Source organism: Pocillopora damicornis, chromosome 8 (assembly GCF_964200805.1).
Source record: "Pocillopora damicornis chromosome 8, jaPocDami1.2, whole genome shotgun sequence".
NCBI lineage: Eukaryota > Metazoa > Cnidaria > Anthozoa > Scleractinia > Pocilloporidae > Pocillopora > Pocillopora damicornis.
This window is the reverse complement of record NC_142677.1, coordinates 2,280,250-2,302,422: the sequence shown is the minus strand read 5'-3', so window position 1 is coordinate 2,302,422 and position 22,173 is coordinate 2,280,250. Positions and strand designations below refer to the sequence as shown.

At 37.8% G+C, this 22,173-nt stretch overlaps 3 protein-coding genes and 1 pseudogene across 5 annotated transcripts; 3 read left to right on the top strand and 1 right to left on the bottom strand.

The window, feature by feature from the left end:
- Nucleotides 1–355: 355 nt before the first annotated feature.
- On the top strand, nt 356–21,890 carry LOC149040918 (uncharacterized). Its single transcript, XM_089214665.1, has 3 exons — nt 356–458; nt 21,121–21,371; nt 21,759–21,890. Exons 1-3 carry the CDS (start codon nt 395–397, stop codon nt 21,888–21,890), a joined length of 447 nt encoding a protein of 148 aa, XP_089070791.1. The 5' UTR covers nt 356–394.
- Nucleotides 1,530–3,083, top strand: LOC149040920 (contactin-associated protein 1-like; annotated as a pseudogene).
- LOC149040919 (uncharacterized) lies at nt 3,125–10,640 on the bottom strand. Of its 3 annotated transcripts, XM_089179972.1 has the most exons (9): nt 9,783–10,639; nt 9,311–9,405; nt 8,953–9,048; nt 8,370–8,550; nt 5,495–6,744; nt 5,028–5,162; nt 4,753–4,889; nt 4,411–4,573; nt 3,125–3,985 (listed from the first exon to the last, which is right to left on the bottom strand). In XM_089179972.1, exons 2-9 carry the CDS (start codon nt 9,390–9,392, stop codon nt 3,798–3,800), a joined length of 2,232 nt encoding a protein of 743 aa, XP_089036098.1. In that variant the 5' UTR covers nt 9,393–9,405; nt 9,783–10,639; the 3' UTR covers nt 3,125–3,797. The 3 variants fall into 3 exon arrangements, with proteins under 3 accessions (XP_089036098.1, XP_089036099.1, XP_089036097.1); XM_089179973.1 differs by lacking the exon at nt 9,311–9,405 and having other exon boundaries at nt 9,783–10,640; XM_089179971.1 differs by lacking the exon at nt 9,783–10,639 and having other exon boundaries at nt 9,311–9,532.
- Nucleotides 12,711–16,345, top strand: LOC113680557 (contactin-associated protein-like 2). Its single transcript, XM_089179975.1, is given in 4 exon segments — nt 12,711–13,236; nt 14,340–14,454; nt 14,870–15,770; nt 15,772–16,345. Coding segments are annotated over 2 exon segments (1,080 nt in total). The 5' UTR covers nt 12,711–13,236; nt 14,340–14,454; nt 14,870–14,934; the 3' UTR covers nt 16,016–16,345.
- Nucleotides 21,891–22,173: the final 283 nt, after the last annotated feature.

The following is a 22,173-nucleotide window of genomic DNA, read 5'->3' as shown; positions in this document are numbered from 1 at the left end:
CAGAAAAAAGGAACTGAAGTTGAAGTTGCTTCTTGTATTCAAATTAAAACCAATGTGACACCTTCCAAGCGCTCAGAAGCAGTACAACTTAAATTTTTTTTTCAGTTGCAGAGATTAATAAAGATAACATCACCATAACCACCAAGAGGGATAACTTTTTTTCGAGAAATAGAAAAATCTCTGTAAATCTTTATGCAAATTCTTTCATCCGGCTTCACCGTTTTTTATGTCATCCCCTTTTGTTTCTCCAATACTGTTCCATTAAAAATTTAAACTTAGCTATTTGTCGCAAAACACACACTGGGATAAGCAGCCGTATTCTAAACGGAAAGTTGCCGTTACTCTCATTCGCCATCTCACTCTTAAAGTAACAAAGAAAACAGACAAGTTAGCGATGAGATCGTCAGGATTCTTAAAATTTCTTTTCCTGGTTGGTGTTTGCAACGGTGAAGAGCAAGGTGAGTTTTAAAGCCAACTAGCGTAACTTTTGACTATAAATGTATATTTGACTATAAAATATATGTGAACTGCGGATAAAGAAAGGAATATGGAAGCAATCTTCGCAGCTATGAAAACTACTTAAGCAGTAGTGAAAAATAGGACCTGAAAATAATTCAAGCCTGCACGGGAAGTAGTGCTCATTACCGCGAAGATCGCTTGCATATTCATTGGCGTAAATTTTAGCACATGAATTTTTCAAAACCTTTCTTCTCTTTTCTTTTGAACACTTCATTTTAAATACTCACTCACGCTAGCGCTGGCTTCAAGAGGGTAACTTCTGCGATTTTGCGGGATTAAAAATCATTGATCAAAATCGCAAAGAACATAGTTTCTTTCTTTCACCATGATGAATTGTTACAACGATTTTTTTCTAAACATGTGTTCATCCATTATCACAATATCAAGACGAAAGTAACGATAAAAACTTTATGGAAATTAATTTTTTCGGTCTCGATTATTATAGATAAAAAGGAAAGTTTCATAAAACGAACGATTTGAAGTGTGCTTACTAAACATACCCGATTTATGTATTCATTCCCGGCATTTCATCGGTTCACGGTACATTTCGTGGTGGCTAAAAGCAAGGGTTTTAAAGTAACACCAAAGAAAAAAAACTTGATAGGTAGAAATTCTCTCGAGCGCATGGAAAAGTTTGACATATAGTCTGAGGAGAAAAACACCCAGTTTTAAACAAGATCGACTCAAAACGTTCCTCGAGTCGTTGTTTTCAAGGTCATGATTGCATCATCGAGTAACGGGCTTAGTGCACGGTTTCAGCTATATTTTTTTCTTTTTGATGAATTTTTTTAATTTCTCCAATTTTAAAGTATCAATCAAAGTATTCGAGAAAAAATATAGGTCACCCACCGTACTGGTTCAAGAATAATACCGCGTTCTCAGAATGCGCACGCTTATTCTCCTGATTACGTGATTTTTATGCCCAATACAGGATGCGCAGTGCATTGCTGAGGAATCAACTTAAATTAATTAGAAGGGAGAGAGGGAGGAAGCTGGGGCACCTGCAAAACATGACTTTCTTTGATGGGATAAAAAGTGAATTCCCATGAAGGACCCCATTGCAACCTCATGTTTACGCCAGACCTGTTGATGAGGATAGTCTTTAAATGAGTCGATTGGTAACTGGAGTTTACTGTTTAACCATTCCTACCTTGAGATGGCGGTTTTTATCAACTCTCTTATAAAACGAGATGTGGCCATAATCGGTGCTTTAACGAGACTATTTACGTTATTCCCATACCTTAATATCATTTTGTTATTCTAGGACCGCCTTTGGTGGAAGTTATTCCCGACATAATTGAAACTGTGGATGGTAGGAACGTTACCATAATGTGTAACGTAACAGCTAATCCTAAACCAGGTGGGATCATATAGAAAAGGTCTGATGGGATTCTTTCCGGCGCGAGGACCTTTGTTCGTGAAGGAAACATCACCATACTGAATATCACTACACAAGACAACGGCTCTTACGTGTGTACTGCGACAAACCCCTGCAGTACCAAATCATCGTCAGGTCTCCTTCGTGTCTATTCAGCTCTCAAGTTTGTCATAAAGCCTCCATCGAATGTGACAGTGATGGCATATGAAGCTGTCGATCTACGTTGCTCTACTTCAAGCGACCTGAAGCCAACCATCCTATGGATGTATGATGGAACTTTTTCCTTACCTTTAGGGGCGGCTGTCGACTCCTTGAATGCTTTGATCATTTCATCTGCTAACATATCTCATTCTGGTACCTACACTTGCAATGCGACTAATGCATTCAGCTTAATTCAAACAAGTGTCACTGTTCATGTCAAATAACCTGAAACCTGCACCAAAGTGAAGACAAGCATCAGCGACGTCAGTGGTGATTACCTCATCGATCCTGACGGTGTTCTTGGCAAGGATCCATTTCCTGTATACCGTAACATGACTGACAAAGGAGGCGTTGGAGTGACAATCGTCGGTCACGACATGGAATACAGAACGCAGGTGATAGGATATGAAAAGCGCAGTGAATATTTCGTTGATATTCATTACAGATCTGCCAGCATATCTCAGTTAAAAGCTCTGACGGATTAATTGAAGGTGGATATTCATGGTGGGTTTCACGTGACGGCCAGAACACGACATACTGGGGGGAGCAAACTTAGCAACTGGTGGCTGCACATGTGGTTTAACTGGATCGTGCGCCGATGACGAATCACTGAAGTGTAACTGATAAAAATGATGAAAATTGGCGGGAAGACAGCGGTTTTCTTACCATCAAGTCCCACCTTCCCGTTAAACAGCTTAGATTTGGTGACACGGGAAAGGCAAAATTTCGTGAGGAAGAATACCATACCTTAGGAAAACTAGAGTACTATGGCCTGACTTAGGTGCAGACAAAATTGAAAACATGAAAATTCTGACCATAATCGAAACAAATCATATGTAAAACTATAACCAATCACTACTGGGTCGCTTGACATAATTCCTGCGCTTGAGGTTTTTTTGCATGGTCATACCCAGTTCTCATTATTTTTCTCATTATGTTTTCCATTTCTCTTCTGTTTGATTGTTGACTCATTTGATTTTTGGTTATGCGACACTCATTAATTAAACTGTAAATCGAGAGACTTAATTCAGCAACAGAGTCAGTATGTAATTAAACACAGGTACAATTAGTTTGTTTCTCTTTTAACCTGCAACGTGATATCACAGTGCAACTCAGTTATAGAAATGTCCTTATTGTGGTGACGTAGGGCAATACACGACATTAAGGTTACGCAATAAATTGCAATCACCACCGGGTCAATGAATTATGGTTTCAGAAGCCGCAGGTGATTTTTATGTATGGCTTAAGACGAATTTCATGCAGATTCAAGCGGCCATTATGAATCGTTAACACTGAAATCTAAGAGGTTTGTTTATCTGAAAAACGATAGCGTTGTTATCTCCTTAAGACTGTCGTCATCACCAGAACAATAGTAATAATGTCCTAGACTTTGAGGGTCTGTTATTGAAACAGTTTCAATCTTGCTCATACGACCGCACTCTTAAAATCTTAAATCAAGCAAAAAATATCACCTAAACCAAAGCTTCTATTTAACGAGAAAAGAAAGATTTGATTACTTAAACAATAGCACCTATGAGGAACATTCAAAGTCCTTTGATCGCCTAAAAAGGACGGCCCAAATTAGACGAGCCTATGTCTTTAACACTATTTTGTTCCTTTTCTCAGAATATTGGCGAAGTTGCTTATGTGTCACAGTTTCTCATATGAAGCATTTGACGCTCTGTAATCAGCGACACTGCTAAACTTGCTTGATATTAGTTTCCTGGTTTTCAGCTCCGCGGCAGATGCATTGCTCCCTGGGATTCAAGTTTCCCATTCTTTCTTCACTGACCTGTGATGCTTGCTTCTTAAGTACTTTGGAAAATTTGCTTTTGTACAACTCCAACGCCTTCCCAGTTGTAGCAAAGGACAGGAAGATGAAGAAACCTTGGAGAAAGGCAAATAATTAAACTGATATAAGTAGAATCTCTTGAAAAGACGTCATGTGTATTAATTCATTCCCATAGAGTTCTGGTGCCAATCAAATGATATTAAACTGCGTAGCCAAGAAAAAAGGCTATATCACAATCATTCGATGGAAAACACTGCGAAATGCAAGAAAATCTGAATATGTTACAGATTCTTATCTAGGAGTAAGAAATCGCTTCGTTACATCAATCGAGATAGATATTACTCTCATTGCTATAGGAACTATTTAATATGATCAACCAACTATTATCACAATGAGACGGCTTTCTCTAATTTAAGGTCAGCTACCACAACGGAATAATTGTTTCTGGTGCTTCCAATCAAGAAAGTGTTCCATTCTTTCTCCGGCCCAAACCAGCTTTGTTAAGCTGAAGGACATTTACCTTGAAGACTGTTTAGAACAACATACGGGTACCACAGGAATGAAAGAGCCTTTAGGTTCGCAGCAATCCCAAGAATCCATGTCACACCCATCACTGAGGCCATTTTAACACAGATTAAAGCCACGTTCGAGCTTTGCTGTTGCTTGGTCACTTTTATGGCCGTCTGAAACAATACAAATGTGAATAACCCTTGTTTTAAAATTCAGATTTCCTTGTGGTGTTCTATTGGTCATGCAAGGCGTCGGACAAATGATTAACGTGGCAAAGCACAGAAAGACAGACACTGCGACAGTGGAATTCTGATTTTCTTTGTTTAAAAAAACGTAGAAATATTGTACCCACCTTTCTGGTTTTGAGGATATGAAAGCTAGTGTGTCCCAGAGCAAAGAGGTTGAAAATCAGAATTAGTCCAACAGGAAAAATGAATGAGAAGATCTTTGCTCTATTCTCTGATATGAAACAGTCCTCTTTTCCAAGGCCTGTTTAGTCAGCAACACATGGTATTAGTTGAGGTATTTTGCAATATCAACATCACTGACCCGAAGTTAGAGTAATCTATGCTTTTCTCATGGTTCAATGACAAACACTGAATACACCTTTTTATGTTAGACACTTACCATATCCAATCGCTCCTTCCCTAAGCTGGTCAACTGTAACACAGGAAAGGACTACAATAGCAGGACCTCCCCAGGCGTACAGGGAGTAACACATCAAACGTTTATTGGAGTCCTCTTGTCGGTTTGCCGCCGGATCTAATTGGAATGATAATGAGCAACTCATACTTAATAATCGTCCTCTCAAGTACTTTTTTTAACATGGATTCTATGGGAACTGTCTCCTCAAGTCCTCAAATCAATTGAACTGAATCATGAATAAAGCAGTATGCAGTCGAGATTTTGATCAAAACTGGAAGTTACTAAACTGCGATACAGACGTTTATACTTCTTGACAAGTAGATTCACCATAATCAACAATATCTAATATGATTTTACTGAAACAAAGAGATTTCTAAGATTTAAAGGAAATGACGTAAGTTCTAGATTGATAACGACCCTAAATCACTAAATTAACAATGTCAACTTACCCGAGACTTTTGCGAAAGCGCGATGCACATCATATGCCATAACGTTCATCCACGTGAAGGAAGAAAGGGCGAAGAGGTGAAAAAGAGCGGCGACCACAAGGCAGATCAACTGATCGTCATTTTTGCCAGCTGAGAGGAATACACTTTCATACAGCAACAAAGAGATCACCAAGTTTAACATGATTTTCCCTGGTAAGTTACGGAGCTCAACAAATAAGACGTAAGTCACTAACAATAAAACCAGAGAAACGGTGGACACGACTGCCCCAATAAAGCTGAAAAGCTGAAGAAATTTATAGTTTTCTTTGTGCTCAAATGAAATACTTCTAGTTCCAGGGGAAGTTTTTGAAAAATTAACGCACAGTAACAATTTTTCACCACAAATCTTATAAGAAACGTTACTGTAATATTTCCCATGGGCCTTGAAAAGTATGAGATCATTGGGAACGAGTTCATAATCCGTTTTGTTGTACGCTACAAAGGTGCAGTTAAGTTTACATGTTTTGATTTCGTTTTGATATACAGAGTCATACGCTTCATCGGGTAGACAGGTAGTAGGATGATCTTCTGATCTTTTGTGTTGGTCTGCTGTTTTGATACAAAACTTAGATGTGGAGGTAAATTCAAACAGAATTGTCAGGGAAGGGGGTGTAATGGAGGAACGTATCTGAAAAGTGTTGTCAAATTGCACCGAAAAATATATATCACTGAGCTCAGTTCCATTGCAAATGGCACAATGAGGGTTACGAAACAATTTTCCTTTACTCCTGGAGACTACTAAGAGAGCGTAACTCAGACATTCTGCCTGGCAAAGGGTATTACCCCTCGTAGGAGCGCTTTTGATGGGAAGCCGAAGCCATGGGATGCATCTTTTCAAGGAATCATCGACTGGCCTTTTCTGAAGAAAACACCGATCTTGCAAAAGTCTCAAGTCTTTGTTTAGACTAAGGTTGGAAACATCGAACCACTTAAAACACTCGAAACTGACTTCCCAGTATGCTGTGTGCAATGCTCCATTGCACCTGGCGCAGAAAATATTTTTGTATGTCACGTTACTGTATTTGTCGTACACTGGCACAGGGTTCAAACCAATCTCATCTTCATCGTTGCCTTGACATTTTTGCTTTGTATTCTCATCTGTAAAGTTCTTCGGGCATGAGCTCCAAACTGCGCGACCAATCAACCGATCCGGGAGCCAATAGTTATATTCTCTGACACATGTTTCCATCGATACTTGAGGTACTATACACCTGTTTAAAAACAACAAAGGAAAAAAAACGGGTCACCGATGTTCTTTGGTACATAGGCCCTTAAAAATGGTAGAACGGGGCAATGAGAGGTGGGAAAGGGTAAGAGCTGCTAGTTGAAACCAGGTTTCGTGTAAGGCGTTACGGTGAATCTAAACTGCACTTTTAAATTGTTCTTTTCCCTTTATGTCCTTGACTGAACAAATTTTCATTCAATACTACAATTTTGGTACAGTTTGAGGAACGCCAACATCTGTTAATCATTGAGTCCCCTTTCAAAAGAAAATCAGCGATATCTGGTGGACTCTTTTATAAGCTCGATGAGTAGGCCATGATTGGGTATGTGTGGTGACTGACCTGAGAAGATTAGGAACCTTCAATAAGAACACTTACTGGAGCCCTTTTACGGTGTTCTCGCGAACGACCACAATGTACTTAATGTTTCAAATTAACTAGTCAAGCTTCGAAGGCGAGAGCCAAAACCAGAACTTTGGGAAAGTTTCAAGGCATGGTCATTAGACGACCCAAGCACGACCGCTATAGTGGTAGTAATTACTTGAGGGCAGGAGATTATAAACAGTTTATAATCTCTTGCTTAAAGCCGGCGACACACCCGGCGATTTTATACGCCGATCGCGGCGAATTCGATCGCCGTCGAAAATCGTTAGCCATTTTCGCCACAGAGCGCTGGGACATACTTTGCAGACAATGTGGCATTTCAGCCTTGATCCCAGGTTCCATCGGGTGACGTATAAAAGTTGTGCGAACCAATGTAAACAAAGGAAGTGACAAAAGCGACGCCGAAAAAATTGTTGGCTGCTGCCATTATTTTGCAACTAAAGCGCTCCAGGAAGCGTTCTGAAAAGTGGGATAATAGAAATATATGGTCGAAGACGTGGATTTATTGAAACGCAGAGTCTTTCTTGAGACGATTACTGTAGCCACTGGGCAGTACATCAAATAAGCATGGCTTTTCTGACCACAGTATGATCAAATTGATTTCTTTTTCTTCGGTTCAGAAACAATTGTCGATGCCTTCCGCCATTTTGAAAAGTCATTGTCATAATACCGCCCAACTTGATTGGTTAATTTTACCGGCGACTCGCAGTAGAAAGGAGAGGAAATCGCGGGAACGGGCAGATTTGGCGAATGCCGGCGAATTTAATCGCCGATATCTGGTAGATCAGATATCGGCAATTTTAAACGCCAATCGCGGCGATCGGCAAAAATCGCAATCGCCGTACTGGGCACACCTGGCGATTTTCGCCAATCGCTGCGATCGTCGTATAAAACCGCTAGGTGTGTCAACGGCTTTAGGATTAACCACAGGACGAACCACATGGGTCACAGGGACTATAAAAAGTGGAATGAATCGACTCGTAGAAGACACTGTCAGAATTGGGAACTCCGCGTCAAGGCAGATGCTTGAACAACAGCAAATTAGGATCAAGCTGAAGTGATATCACAGTGTCAAAAAGAAAAGTTAAAGATAGCTAGTGAGTCGTGAGAAAAGAAAGTCTTACTTGGATTTATCTTAAAGTGGTTATTATTTGAAGATATTCGAAAAGATTAAAAACATCTGTATAAGATATATTCGATCTTGAACTGTGTGGGAAACAAATACTCACAATTCATCGAAGTCAAAACAGCAATCACCAAAGCTTTTACAAAATTCATCACAAAAGCAACCCTCATTAGAATCATGACGCCTTCGTTTCCTTCCACACCGCCTTCTGCAACTTAATTTTTCCATTTGATTGGTCGTTAGGGGCTTCACAAGTGTCTCGATCTGCTCCTCCCACTGCGACTCTGAGGAATGAGAAAATATAGAGGTGAGATTCTATACAAAAATCCCCAAAGCTTAGGCTGAAATCGAAATCAAAGGAAGCAGCAACTGATATTTCCATTTGAAATTCCAGCTGTTAATATTGAAAGCTTCCTACTGCATTCTTTCTCTGCAAGGTTTGATCGTTTTTAAGAAATACAATAACTACTCAGTAAATTTACACGTAAAAGCATGTATAACGTCACATTGCATGAAAATACTGTATCATTGAAAAAAAAAAAAAAAAAAGAATTTTAATTTCACTTAATGTGCTACCTCTGCCGGGGACACTGCAGGGTTTTACAACTCTGCTCATTCTCGGATTTTAGTTAAATTGCTAATATGTATATCTCCTAGAAATGCAGGAGTAGATGTCTTAAACATACCATTGATGAACACAAGACGTGAGCCGAAGTCAGGTCTTAAAGTTCTCAAGAGGAAGGATTCCAAAGCCATTTTAGCGCTCGTGCTTTTATCTGCATCTAAACGAAAAAAAGCTATCTGCTGGGACAGTTGAATTTTAAAATAAGAACCTTCAGTGATAATGAAATCTGTCCACAGGACTTATTTTTCTCCTGAACGGCCTTTACATCATTTCCTTTATAAGGAATATATATATTCATAAAGGAATAAAATATATTAAGTGATTTCTTTAGCGGATAGAACATCACGTGTCGCATTGAAGGGGCTGCATAGAAGGAAGTTAAACTGGAAACAACAATCTAACGAAGGCATTAGACCTACCTGTTATCTTTCCCGAGATAACCGTTAACGTATTGAATAAAAATACGATTTGTAGGCACCAGAAGACAAGCAATAAAAACATTCTATGGATGAACCTGAAAAACGAATTCTGGTATTGAGATAGTCGGAGTAGACAATGATTTTTGGCGAAATAAAATCTGTTGTTAAGCAGAAAAAGCATAGAACCTAGCTACTCGGTTAACTTGGACCCACGTTAACTCGAATAAGATCCGATTTGCTTTGAACCCATTTTGTAATCAATTTTCCATCAGCGTATTCGAACTCGGTGAACTCCAACACCCTCAAAGTCAAACTAATTTAAATTTCTCGATTCGCTCAAATCGTAGCACTAAAATTGTTTTTTTCTAGTTTTACCACTCCTGCTCAATGTGTGTTATTTTCTATAAAAACATGTAAGGCTATATATATGATTTAATGTTTAGTTCTCATTATGCTTATAGGAAGTACCTACTTTAATTTGGATATTTTTGCCGTGTTGCAGTCTCCCGTCTTTTTCTTGTTTTAGAGACGTTTCGATCAGTCAGTTGGTGGGTAAACCATGAACATATATCTTTTTCTTCAATAAATATAGGGTGATGTTGAACCTTTAAGTTTCATTCGTGTGCACCAGTGTCTAAAAATGGTTTGCATTCTATTTTTCAATGCTTTTAGAGAGCATGAATCATCTTTTATTCATCAAAATTATCATCAAAATTGTTATATTTTCAATGGTCACTAAACACCTGCATCTCGGTCCTTGGCGATGAAAAAAGAAACAAAACAAAACAAAACAAAACAAAACGAAACAAAACAAAAATATTAGTATTCTCTTTGTGAAAACTTTGCTTCCTTTGTTCCCATAAAAAAAGGGAGGAAAACTAAAGACTTTAGCGAGTCGCTAGAGAGATTCGTTAAAAGTAGATAAGACCCGCAGAGAGAAATCCGTCAAAAGCAAATAGGACCCACTTACAGAAATATTATGTGTCAAAACTATCGTTAACTCAGACAGTAGCCCATTTGAGTAATTAAAACTGCTGTTTCAGCAGGTGTTGTCTATTTTTCTGAGGTATCACGTACCTATCCAATAGGCGATATTAAAGTATTTGTTATTAGCGGCAACATGTCATCAGTATTCATGAAAATATTTTTATTTCCGTAGACTATCGTCTTGAACTCTTCTGATGGCACCTCGTCGGTAATCACTCCTCAGCGAAAATCGTCCGCAGGAAGTAGAATCCATAACTATCACATGCATAGAGTTTTGAGTTGGCTGAGACAGAAGCCGGGTCGAATAAAAACTGCTGTGCCAAGTGCTTCCTTGCAAGTTGTAACATATTTCGTTCCTTAGCTATCAGTGTCGGTGAAAGGAATGAAGCAGGAATCTAATAAGCGATATTAAAGCATGTTGCTTGGCAACGGCCTGTTAACACTATGAAGGCAACCTTCATATTTATAGACTGCCGTCGCCATTTCTCGTATTCCTCATTTGATACTGGCACCACGCCGTCGGATAACATAACACATATTAAGCGTTTAATATTTGACGTCAAGAGAAACAGTGAGTTTTACCTTTTACCGAGGGCCGGAAGACTCAAAATCAGAACAAAGATCAAAGCAAAAAAATGTTTCTTTGACACAGGCTGGTAAAAAATTTACTGCTGTTTCAGGGTCCAAGATCTGATCAATTGCAAGTTTTTTCCTTCGGTAGTTATGAATATGCGATCAAGCGGCCGTTGTGTATCGTTAACACTGACATTTTGCCGTAAGTAAAGAGCAGATACGGAGGCTGGGGAGAGGGAGAGGGGAATATGGAGTTACTGGCAATTCGTTAAAAAAAATCATGATCAAAAGAAATTAAGAGGTTTGTTTATCTGTAAAAACCAATGGCGCTGTTTTCATCCGAAGATTGTCCTCATTACTAGAGCAATAGCGTCTTCTGCCAAAGGATCCCCCGTATTCACAACGTCTTTTGAATATCGGTTTGGAACAGAACAAGTAAATCACCCTCTGCATAACTCGAAGGTTGAAAAACCTTGAAAAAGTCGCATTGAACTTTCCTCCCGAATGTTCTTTCGCTCGATAAAAAATATATTTAAAAAAGTGTTCTCTGCATGAAAATAAGTTAAGTCTACATTGCATTTTTAAATACTGTACTGGATTTTTAACACTTAATCAGTGCTAAAAAGTTTGAATACAATTTTCCAAATATATTTTTACTGTTGCATGATATCAGGACTGCAAAATGTCGTTCGATAGAACTTCCACAGACTTTTCAAATATTATTGAATGTAATCTTTCTTTTTTAGAAAGATGCTCAACCATCAAGTAATTGTTTTGACGTCGTGTTGACGTCGCGCTCAGATCCTTTTTCACTTTTCTTTTTTCAACGAGCCACGCATTTTTAGATATAAAACAATGTGTCGCCCATTTATTAACCAATGTGGCGCCTGTTAATTGTTCATCCTTAACACGACACATCGAAACAACCACACGAACTGATCACGTTGGGAAAGAAATCTACGCTGAAATCTTATATCTTTGGCAAAGGAAGCATTTATATAGACATCTGAATTATAACCATGTTCAAAATTTTTGTTTTCTTTTTTTTTTAGTGTTTTAGAGAAATTTATCACGAACTAATACAAAAAGTTTAACAAAAGTTTTCTGTCGGTCTAGAATACCAAAATCGTCACAATTTCTCATGAGAAAAAGTTCGAAAGCTGTTGTGTATTTGTTTTTCTTCGATCGCCATAAAATAAGCCTAGATGCGAAGCATTCTCTTAAAGATGACGATGGATCACTGAAATGAAAGAGAACCTACAGACAATAACGACCAATAATCAACCTGTCAGCGAGTTACACGATCTATTATAATCATTAAAGAGGCACTGCACGGATATGTGCGGTCTAAAATAAAATGTTTTACCCCATTTCGTCACCAATATGATTACATCTAAGCTTACCAAATGGGAAACTCCAATATTGTCCTTCAACATGACAGACTTGTTGACTTTCTTAAGCAGGAATACGATATTATATAATTTAGAATCATCCAAAATATTGGTATACCTGTTTGTAATATGGGTATCAACACATATTTCGTATTTTCTTCTTTTCAGTGTAGGGAAGGTGTATTTATCTTTATCTTGTATCTTAATTAGACTAAGTACAGGTGCTGAAGTCCTGTTGACAAGAACTGGTAACCAAATTTGATTTCCTTAGGGTTTATTTTCGAACTTTTTCTTTTTTATTGAAAGATAACTCGTACGTGATGAAAATATCAACACGCAATGCATTTAATAATCACCAAAGTTCATTGAAATTCTGCTCAAAAATAGCAATTAAAGCCTGAAGCAAGGAAAGTATGATAATCAGCTTCTCTTTGCAAACAGTTTGACGTAATTGATTCTTTCCAGTCTTGTTGATGTCTCAGGTGAGTAACTTCCATTAAACTTAAAATCCCTTTCTTTTTCAGAAAAAATAAATAAATTCCCTATAAAGTGGAGGTAAATAATTTTCATCTCTTACCTTAAGAAACTATATAACTTTTGTAAACGGAAATCCCCGTGTAGCACTTGTCTGAAGAGGAAATGAATTTGAGAGGGAAAACGGTCTGCAGTTTCGAGAAATATTAAAGTCTCTGTAAATCGATATATAAACACTGTTTTCAGTATTATATTTAATATAGCCACTATACCACCCCTTGTGTTTTTCCAATACTGTTCCATTAAAAATTTAAACTTAGTTAGTTGTCGCAAAACATACACTGAGGTAAGCAGCCGTATTCTGAACGGAAAGTAGACGTTACTCTTTCATTCGCCATCTCGCTCGTAAAGTAACAAAGAAAACAGACAAGTTAGCGATGAAATCATCAGGATTCTTAATATTTTCATTTCTGGTTGGAATTTGCAACGGTAAAGAGCAAAGTAAGTATTAAATCCACCTGGCGTAACTTTTGACTATAAATGTATGAAAATCATTTATATGAACTGCGGATGTAGAAATGAATATGGAAGCGCTCTTCAGTTATGAAAACTACATAAGCAGTAGTGAAAAATAAGGCCTGAAAATAATTCAGGCCTGTACGGGAAGTAGTGCTCATAACCGCGAAGATCGCTTGCATATTCATTGGCGTAAATTTTATTAAATCAATTTTTTCAAAACCATTCTTTTCTTTTCCTTAGAACTCTTAATTTAAATGCTCATTCACGCTAGTGCTTGCTTCAATAGGGTAACTTCGGCGATTTGGCCGGATTAAAAATCATCGATCAAAATCGCTAAAAACATAGTTTCTGTCATTTACCTTACTGAATTGCAACAACGTTTTTTCGGAACAAGTGATCATCCATTATCACAATATCAAGACGAAAGTGATGGTTAGAACTTTATTAACAGAAAGTTTCATGAAACGAACGGTTTTGAAGCGTGCATACAACAAACAGGTTAATTTAGAAATAGGTTGCTCTTCTACGTAGACATAAACTATACTTTCATTTTGCTTAATGTTAAGAAAGCTGTCGGCTAGTAGAGTGTAACCCTGCAAAGCAGGACTTTATCCTCGAAGAACACGTTTTCAAAATGGTGGAAATTGAGACAGCCAGCGCATGTGAAGTGAAATGCTTCCTGGAAGCTGATTGTGTTTCCTACAATCTAGAACCACAACAGAATGGAAAACTTTTGTGCGAATTGAGTGATTCAGATGACGCAAATAATCAACAGGATCTAAGGTACAAAGAAGGGACTATTTACAAATCAGTGAAGATGAGTTGACTTATTCTCACACGTAATTCCATGAAGTTTTCGAAGATAAAACGATATATTTTAAATTCATTGGATGGATGAAGGCATGAATGCGTAAATGCATGTGTATATTCGTACATTTATAGATTGATGGATGTATGCGTGCATCTTGAAATTAATTAATAAACAAATAGGTGGATCGGTATGGATGAATTCGATGGGCATGGAAGAAGGGAAAGGGAAGGGTACCAGACCAAAAAATTCTATAAATATCTTTATATCTTCACAGAACCGCTGTTCTAATACGCTTTGTCCATCGAAAAAGCGATGCTAAACTGGCTTCACCAGGAAGGGTTATCGCTGTGTTTGCGCAAATGGATTACTGGGAAAAAACTGCACTGAAGGTATGTTGATTTGATTGGTCATTGACAATGATCGTGCATTTCTCTTTGAGAAGTCGTTAAATTTGGACGATCTTTCAATTAAAATAAATGAGAAATTTTTCTAGGGAACAGAAGGAAAATAAGGGAGTGAGGGAGAAAGATATACCACATGATTATATGTGAGGTCTTAAATGGCTTTTGTGATCTTTAATTGCTGAGATGGACAAGGAGTTCCTGCAGACGACGTCTCTTGACCTTTTGCCCATAGTGATCGACTGGTGACAGGTCTAGCTTAAAATGGAGCTGACTGCAGAAAAGTCGTCGCCTAAGAACGGTGGTTACTATCAGATCTTGAATAAAGTAAACAATGGTCTTGATCGATACAGTAGTGAGATTATTTACGTTATTCCCATGGCTTATCATTTTGGTGTTCTAGGACCGCCTTTGTTGCAAGTTGTTCCCGACGTAATTGAAACTGTGGAGGGTAGGAACGTTACTGTAATGTGTAACGTGACAGCTAATCCTAAACCAGACAGGATCATATGGAAAAAGCCTGATGGAATTCTTTCCAGCGCGAGGACCATTGTTATTGAAGGAAATCTCACTATAAAAAATGTCATTACACAAGACAACGGCTCCAATGTGTGTACTGCGACAAACCCCTGGGGTACCAAATCATCGTCAGTTCTCCTTCGTGTCTTTTCATCTCTAAAATTTGTCATCAGGCCTCCGTCAAATATGACAGTGATGGCTTATGAAGCTGTCATCCTGCGTTTCTCTGCTTCAAGTGACCTGAAGCCAGCCATACTATGGATGTATGATGGAACTTTTTCCTTACCTTCAGGAGCGGCTGTTTAATCCTTGAATGTTTTGACCATTTTATCTGCTAACATATCTCATTCTGGTTCCTACACTTGCAAATCGGCTGATGCATTCAGCTCAATTCAAACAAGTGTCACCGTTCATATCAAATACCCTGAAACCTGCAGCAAAGTAAAGACAAACATCAGCGACATCAGTGGTGATTACCTCATCGATCCTGACGGTGTTCTTGGCGAGGATCCATTTCCTGTATACTGTAACATGACTGACAAAGGAGGCGTTGGAGTGACAGTCGTCGGTCACGACAGTGAAAATAGATCGCAGGTGATAGGATACGAAAAGCGCGGTGAATATTTCGTTGATGTTCATTACAGATCTGCCATCATATCTCAGTTAAAAGCTCTGACGGAGGCCTCTGATAACTGTCGACAGTTCATCAAATACGAGTGTTTCCACGCCACTTTAATTAAAGATGGATATTCATGGTGAGTTTCACGTGACGGCCAGAACATGAAGGGGGGGAGCAAACTTAACAACTGATGGCTGCACATGTAGTTTAACTAGATCGTGCGCCATTGACGAATCACTGAAGTGTAACTGTGATCAAAATGATCAAAAGTGGCGGGAAGACAGTTGTTTTCTCACCATCAAGTCCCACCTTCCCGCCAAACAGCTAAGATTTGGTGACACGGGACAGGCACAACATCATGAAGAAGGATACCACACCTTGGGAAAACTTGAGTGCTATGGCATGACCTAGGGGCAGACAAAATTGAAAACATGAAAACTTGGACCATAGTCGTAACAAATCATATGTAAAACTATAATCAATCACTACTGGGTCATAACTCCTGCGCTTGAGGTTTTTTGCATGGTTATACACAGTACTCATTATTTTTGTCATTATGTTTTCCTCCTCTTTTCTTTTTGATTGTTGACTCATTTGATTTTTGGTTATGTGACGCACAATAGAAGAGCTCTCTAATCCAGTCTCCCCTAGCATCAAATGATTCCATCGTTAATTAAGCTGTGCATCGGGAAACTTAATTCGGCTATACAGTCAGTATGTTATTAAACACATATACAATTAGTTTGTTTCTCTTTTAAACTGGAACGTGATATCACAGTGCAATTCAGGGATAGAAATGTCCTTACTGTGATGACGCAGGGCATCACAGTAAGATAACGCAATACATTGCAATCGTCACTGAGTCAGTGAACAATGGTTTCAGAAGCCGGTGATTTTAGTGTATGGCTTAAGACGAATTTTGTGCAGATATAATCGGCCATTGTATATCGTTAACATTGAAATTTTGCCGTTACTAAAGAGCAGATACGGTGGCTGAGGGGAAGGAGAGGAGAATATGGAGTCATAGGTAAATAGTTAAAAAAAATCATGATGAAAAGAAATTAAGAGGTTTATTTATCTGAAAAACAATAGCGTTGTTTTCTTCCGAAGACTGTCGTCATCACCAGAGCAATATCTTCTTCTAAAAGAAAGTCGTATTGAATTAACCTCCCGAATGTTCTGTCGCTTGACAAAAAAAATCAGGAAAAAAATGTTCTCTGCATGCAAATAAGCTAAGCTTAATTTACTATACTGGATTTTTAACACTAAATCATTACTAAAAAGTATAGATACAACTTTCCAACTGTATTTCATTGTTGTATTATATCAGGACGACAAAATGTCGTGCAGTAGAACTTTCATAAACTTTTCAAATGCTATTTTCGTAAATGTAATCTTTTTTTTTCGAAAGATACTTAAGCGCCAGGTAATTGTCATGACCATTTTCAAGCCTTCTTGAGTTACGATCATGAAAATTAAGAATAAAAAAAAAATTGTATACTCACTGAGAAAAACGCTTTCAGATAAAATGTACTAAATCAGTACTAAAAAGTATAGATACAATTTTCCAACTGCTTTTTTACTGTTGCATTTTGTCAGGACTGCAAAATGTCGTTCAATAGAAATTTCATAAAGTCTTTAAATGATATTTAAGTGAATGTTATCTTCCTTTTTTTGAAAAATGCTCAGCCATCAAGTAATTGTTTTGACCATCTTCAAGCCTTCTTGAGGAAAAACGCTTTCAGATAAAATGTTTTATTTTTTTTCCCTTTCTTTCACTGGCGTTTCCGATTGATTTCATTGTCGTTAATAGAATCACATATAAATCAATACATCTTAAGGTCCAGTCCCTAGATTTATTATAGGAGGAATCATATGACGTTTAGGGGGAAAGAAGGGATGAGTTGTCGTTGACAATGGAGAATAAAGGGGGTACTATAGAATTGACTGTCAAATCGACTGGGAGATTCTAGTTCTCAAAGTTTTAGTTCTAAATATTGCATTTCTGGTGTTCTGATTGGTTCTCTGTAAGCAGATTATCAGGAAATGCATAGCACCAACTGTTACGGCGCCGAAGAATGGCTGTAAATATCGAAACATTCAGGATCTTATGAAATCTAATAAGAAAATTATTCATTCGAGATTAGTTATAGCTATCGATGCGCGTAGCGCCTCGTTGGTGCTACGTACTCTAAAAATATAAAAAAAGCAAAAAACTGTTCAAAGGGCTTCCATTAAGTAAATTTTGAAATTATTCAAAACCTGAATATATTGCAGATTCTTATTTTGAAGAAAATGATCTCTTCGTTGCGTTAATCGAGACCAATTTTTGCTCCTTAATTCATCAACATTTTATTTGGTAGAAATTTCAACACCTTTTTCTGGGCTGGCATTAAGCCTAGCAGTCTTGTTGGCAACAAATCCGTACATTTTTCTTGGTTATATGCTGAGGTAGTTAACCCTAAAATTTAAAACTTTAGAACTTTTGAAAAAAGTTCACTACTTTTTATTTATTCTGTCCAGTAGTTCTTGCTTATGGCAGATTTTAGTTTCATTGCCATTGGAACTATTTAATGTGATCAACCAACAATTATTACAGTGAGACTGTTTTCTCTAATTTAAGGTCAGCTACTGCATCGGAAAACTTGTTTCTGGTGATTCCAGTGAAGAAAACGTTCCAATCTTTCTCTGGCCCAAACCTGCTTTGTTACGTTGAAGGACACTTACCTTGAAGACTGTTTAGAACAACGTAAGGGTACCACAGGAATGAAAGAGCCTGTAGGCCAGCACCAATCCCAAAAACCCACGTGACACCCATCACTGAGGCCAGTAGATCAAAGCCAAGTTAGAGCTTTGCTGTTGCTTGGTCACTTGTCTGGCTCTCTGAAATAATTAAAGTAAGATTAGCCCTGCTTTTAAAATTCAGATTTCCTTGCGGTGTTCTGTAGGTCATGCAAGCTGTCGAACAAACAGTTTAATAAGCGAATCGCGAACAGTCAGTTAGCTTTTGATGCCCTTTGATTACAACAGGATAGTATATATTGTGTTCACCTTTCGAATTCTGATGATATAAAAGCTGGTGTCTCCCAAAGCAAAGAGTTTGAAACTCAGAATCAGTCCAACAGGAAAACTAAATGAGATCTTTGCTCCCTCACAAATCGTCAATTAGTGTCCAAAAATAACAAATTGGACACTAGGGTCCAAAGACTCAAATTGGCCACTAAGATGGAAAATTTTTTTACCGGCTACTATTGTTTAATATCAAAAATTAGACTTAAACGTCCAAAATCACAAATAGTCCACCAGAGTTCAAAATCACAAATAGTCCACTGGAGTCCAAAATCACTAATCGGCCACTAGGCTCTAAAATCACAAATCGGCCATTATTCTCCAAAATCATAAATAGTCCACCGGCATCCAGAATCACTAATCGGCCACTAGGGTCCAAAATCACAAATCGGCCATCAGTGTCCATAATCTCAAATCGCCCAATAGGGTCCAAAATCACAAATCAGCCACTAGTGTCCAAACTCACAAATCCGCCATAATCATGTCGATCTTGAATGCCAAACTCGTCACAATCTCCATGAAATATAGTTCGAAAGCTGTTTTGTAATCAGTTTTTCTTCGATCGCTATAAAACAAGCTCCAATAGATGTGAAGCATTCTGCTAACGATGACGATGCACTGCTGAAATCAAAGAGAACCTACAGACGATGACGACCAATAATCAACCTGTCAGCGAGTTTTGCAATCTGTTACAGTTATTAGAGAGGCACTGCATTAAATACCTAATTATATATGTAAACTCACCAACAAGGAAATTTCAATGTTGTTCTTCAACAAGACAAACTTATTGACTTTCTTAAGCAGGAATACGATATTACATAGTTAAGAATCACCCAAAAAATGGTACACCTGTTTGTAGGGGTGTCAACACATAATATTTTCTCCTTTTCAGTGTATGGAGGGTTTGTTTATCTTGACCTAATTAGTCTTTATCAGACTAACTGCAGGTACTGAAGCCCCGTTGACGGGAAAAGGTAACCAAATTTGAATTCCCTACATTTTAGTTTCTTACATTTTCCTTTTTATTCAAAGGTAGATCATACATGATAAAAATGTCAACGCTCAATGCATTTGATATCATCAAAATTCTGCTCAACAATAGGAATTAAGGCCTGAAGCGCTCGAAATATGATAATCAGCTTCTCTTTGCAAACAGTTTGACGTAATTAAGTCTTTCTACTCTTGTTGATGTCTGAGTTTGGCAACTTCCCCTACGCTTTAAATCTCTGCTTTTTTCAGAAAAAAATTGATTCCTTTTGAAGCGAAGGGATATAATTTTCTTCTCTTATCTTTAGAGCGTGCATAACTTTGGTAAACGGAAATCCTCACTTGTCTGAAGAGGAACTGAAGATGAAATCAAATTGTAACCAATTGTGGCACCTGCTGAGTGTTCAGAAGCAACACAACCTAAAAGATTTTTCTTTAAATTATAAAGAAGGGGGAGGCAATTTCAATTGTAGAGATTAATTAAGTTAATATCATCACAGCCACCTAGAGAGAAACGGTCTACAGTTTTGAGAAATAGGAAAATCTTTGGTAATCGATATGTAAATTCTTTCATCCGTCTTCAAAGTTTTGCCGTATCAAATTTAAGTATGTAACTGTTCTGACATCGCCTATTGTTGGTCCAATACTGTTCATTAAAAATTTAAACTTACTTATTTTGTGGCAAAACACACACTTGGGTAAGCAGCCGTATTTTAAACGGAAAGTAGACGTTACTCTTTCATTCGCCATCTCGCTCGTAAAGTAACAAAGAAAACAGACAAGTTAGCGATGAAATGGTCAGGATTGTTACTCTTTTCATTCCTGGTTGCTATTTGCAGCGGTAAAGAGCTAGGTGAGTATTAAAGCCACCTGGCGTAACTTTTGACCATGAATATAAGGAAATAATATATGCGAACTGCAGATACAGAAATGAATATGAAAGCGATCTTCGCAATTACGAAAACTACTTAAGCAGAAGTGAAAAATAAGACCTGGATATAATTCAGGCCTGAACGGGAAGTAGTGCTTATAACTGCGAAGATTGCTTCCATATTCATTGGCGTACATTTTATTACATCAATTTTTTAAAACCTTTCTTTTCTCTTCTTTTAAACACTTTATTTGAAATACTCACTCACGCTAGTGCTGGCTTCAATAGGGTAACTTCTGCGATTTGGCCAGATTAAAAATCATCGATCAAAATCGCTAAGAAAATAGTTTCTATCGTTTACCTTGATAAATTGCTACAACAATTTTTTTCGGAACAGGTGTTCATCCATCATCACAAAATCAAGATAGAAGTTATGCTTACAGCTTTATGGAAATTAGTTTTTTAAGTCTCAGATATTATTATATTAAAAAAGAAATTTTCATAAGACGAACGATTTTAAAGCGTGCAAGCAAGAATAGGTTGCTCTTCAAGATGCATAAACCATACTTTCATTTTGCCTAATTTTTAGAAAACTGTCGGCAAGTAGAGATGAACCCCGCAAAGCAGGACTTCATCCTCGAGAAACACGTTTTCAAAATGATGGAGATTGAGACAGCCAGCGCATGTGAAGTGAACTGCTTCATGGAAGCTGACTGTGTTTCCTACAATATAAAACCGCAACAGAATGGAAAACTTTTGTGCGAATTGAGTGATTCAGATCACGCAAATAATCGACAGGATCTAAGATACAAAGAAGGGACTGTTTACAAATCATTTAAGGTGAGTTGACCTATTCTCATCAGTAATTCCGTTAAGTTTTCGTCGATAAAATTATCATGCATCTTAAATGTATGTAAAGAGAAAATCAAATCAAAAATGAAAGAGATATGTGAGTTTTTTTTCACTTTTCATGTTGTCTGGTGAAGAAGACCATACGTTCAAACTTTCTTTTCTGTAGATGGAAAAGAGGATGCATGAATGCCTGGATACATGAATGCGTAAATGCATGCATGCATTCGCACATGTATGAAATGATGAATGCATGCATGAACCTTGAAATTTATTAATGAATAAATGGGTGCATCGGTATAGATGGATTAGCTGGGAGAAGGGAGGAAGCTGGGTACCGGAGCGACTTATTTTATAAATATCTTTATATCTTCGCAGAACCGCTGTTCCAGCATGCTTTGCCCATCAACGAAGCGATGCCAAACTGGCTTCACCAGAAAGGGGTATCGTTGTGTTTGCGCAAATGGACTACTGGGAGAAAACTGCACTGAAGGTATGTTGAGTAACTAAGAAATTTTTTGAGGTATCAGTAGGCAACGTAGGTATTATATATGAGGTATTAAATAGCTTTTGTGGTCTTAAATTGCTGGGATGGACAAGGAATTCTTGCAGAAGACCTCTCTTGGCCTCTTGCCATAGTGATCGACTGGTAATAGGTCTGACATAAAATTGGAGCTGACTGCATAAAAGTCGTCGGCTCAGAACGGCGGTTACTATCAGATCTTGTATAAAGTAAACGATAGTCTTGATCGATGATGGAGATTGTTTACGTTATTCCCATGGCTTATTGTCA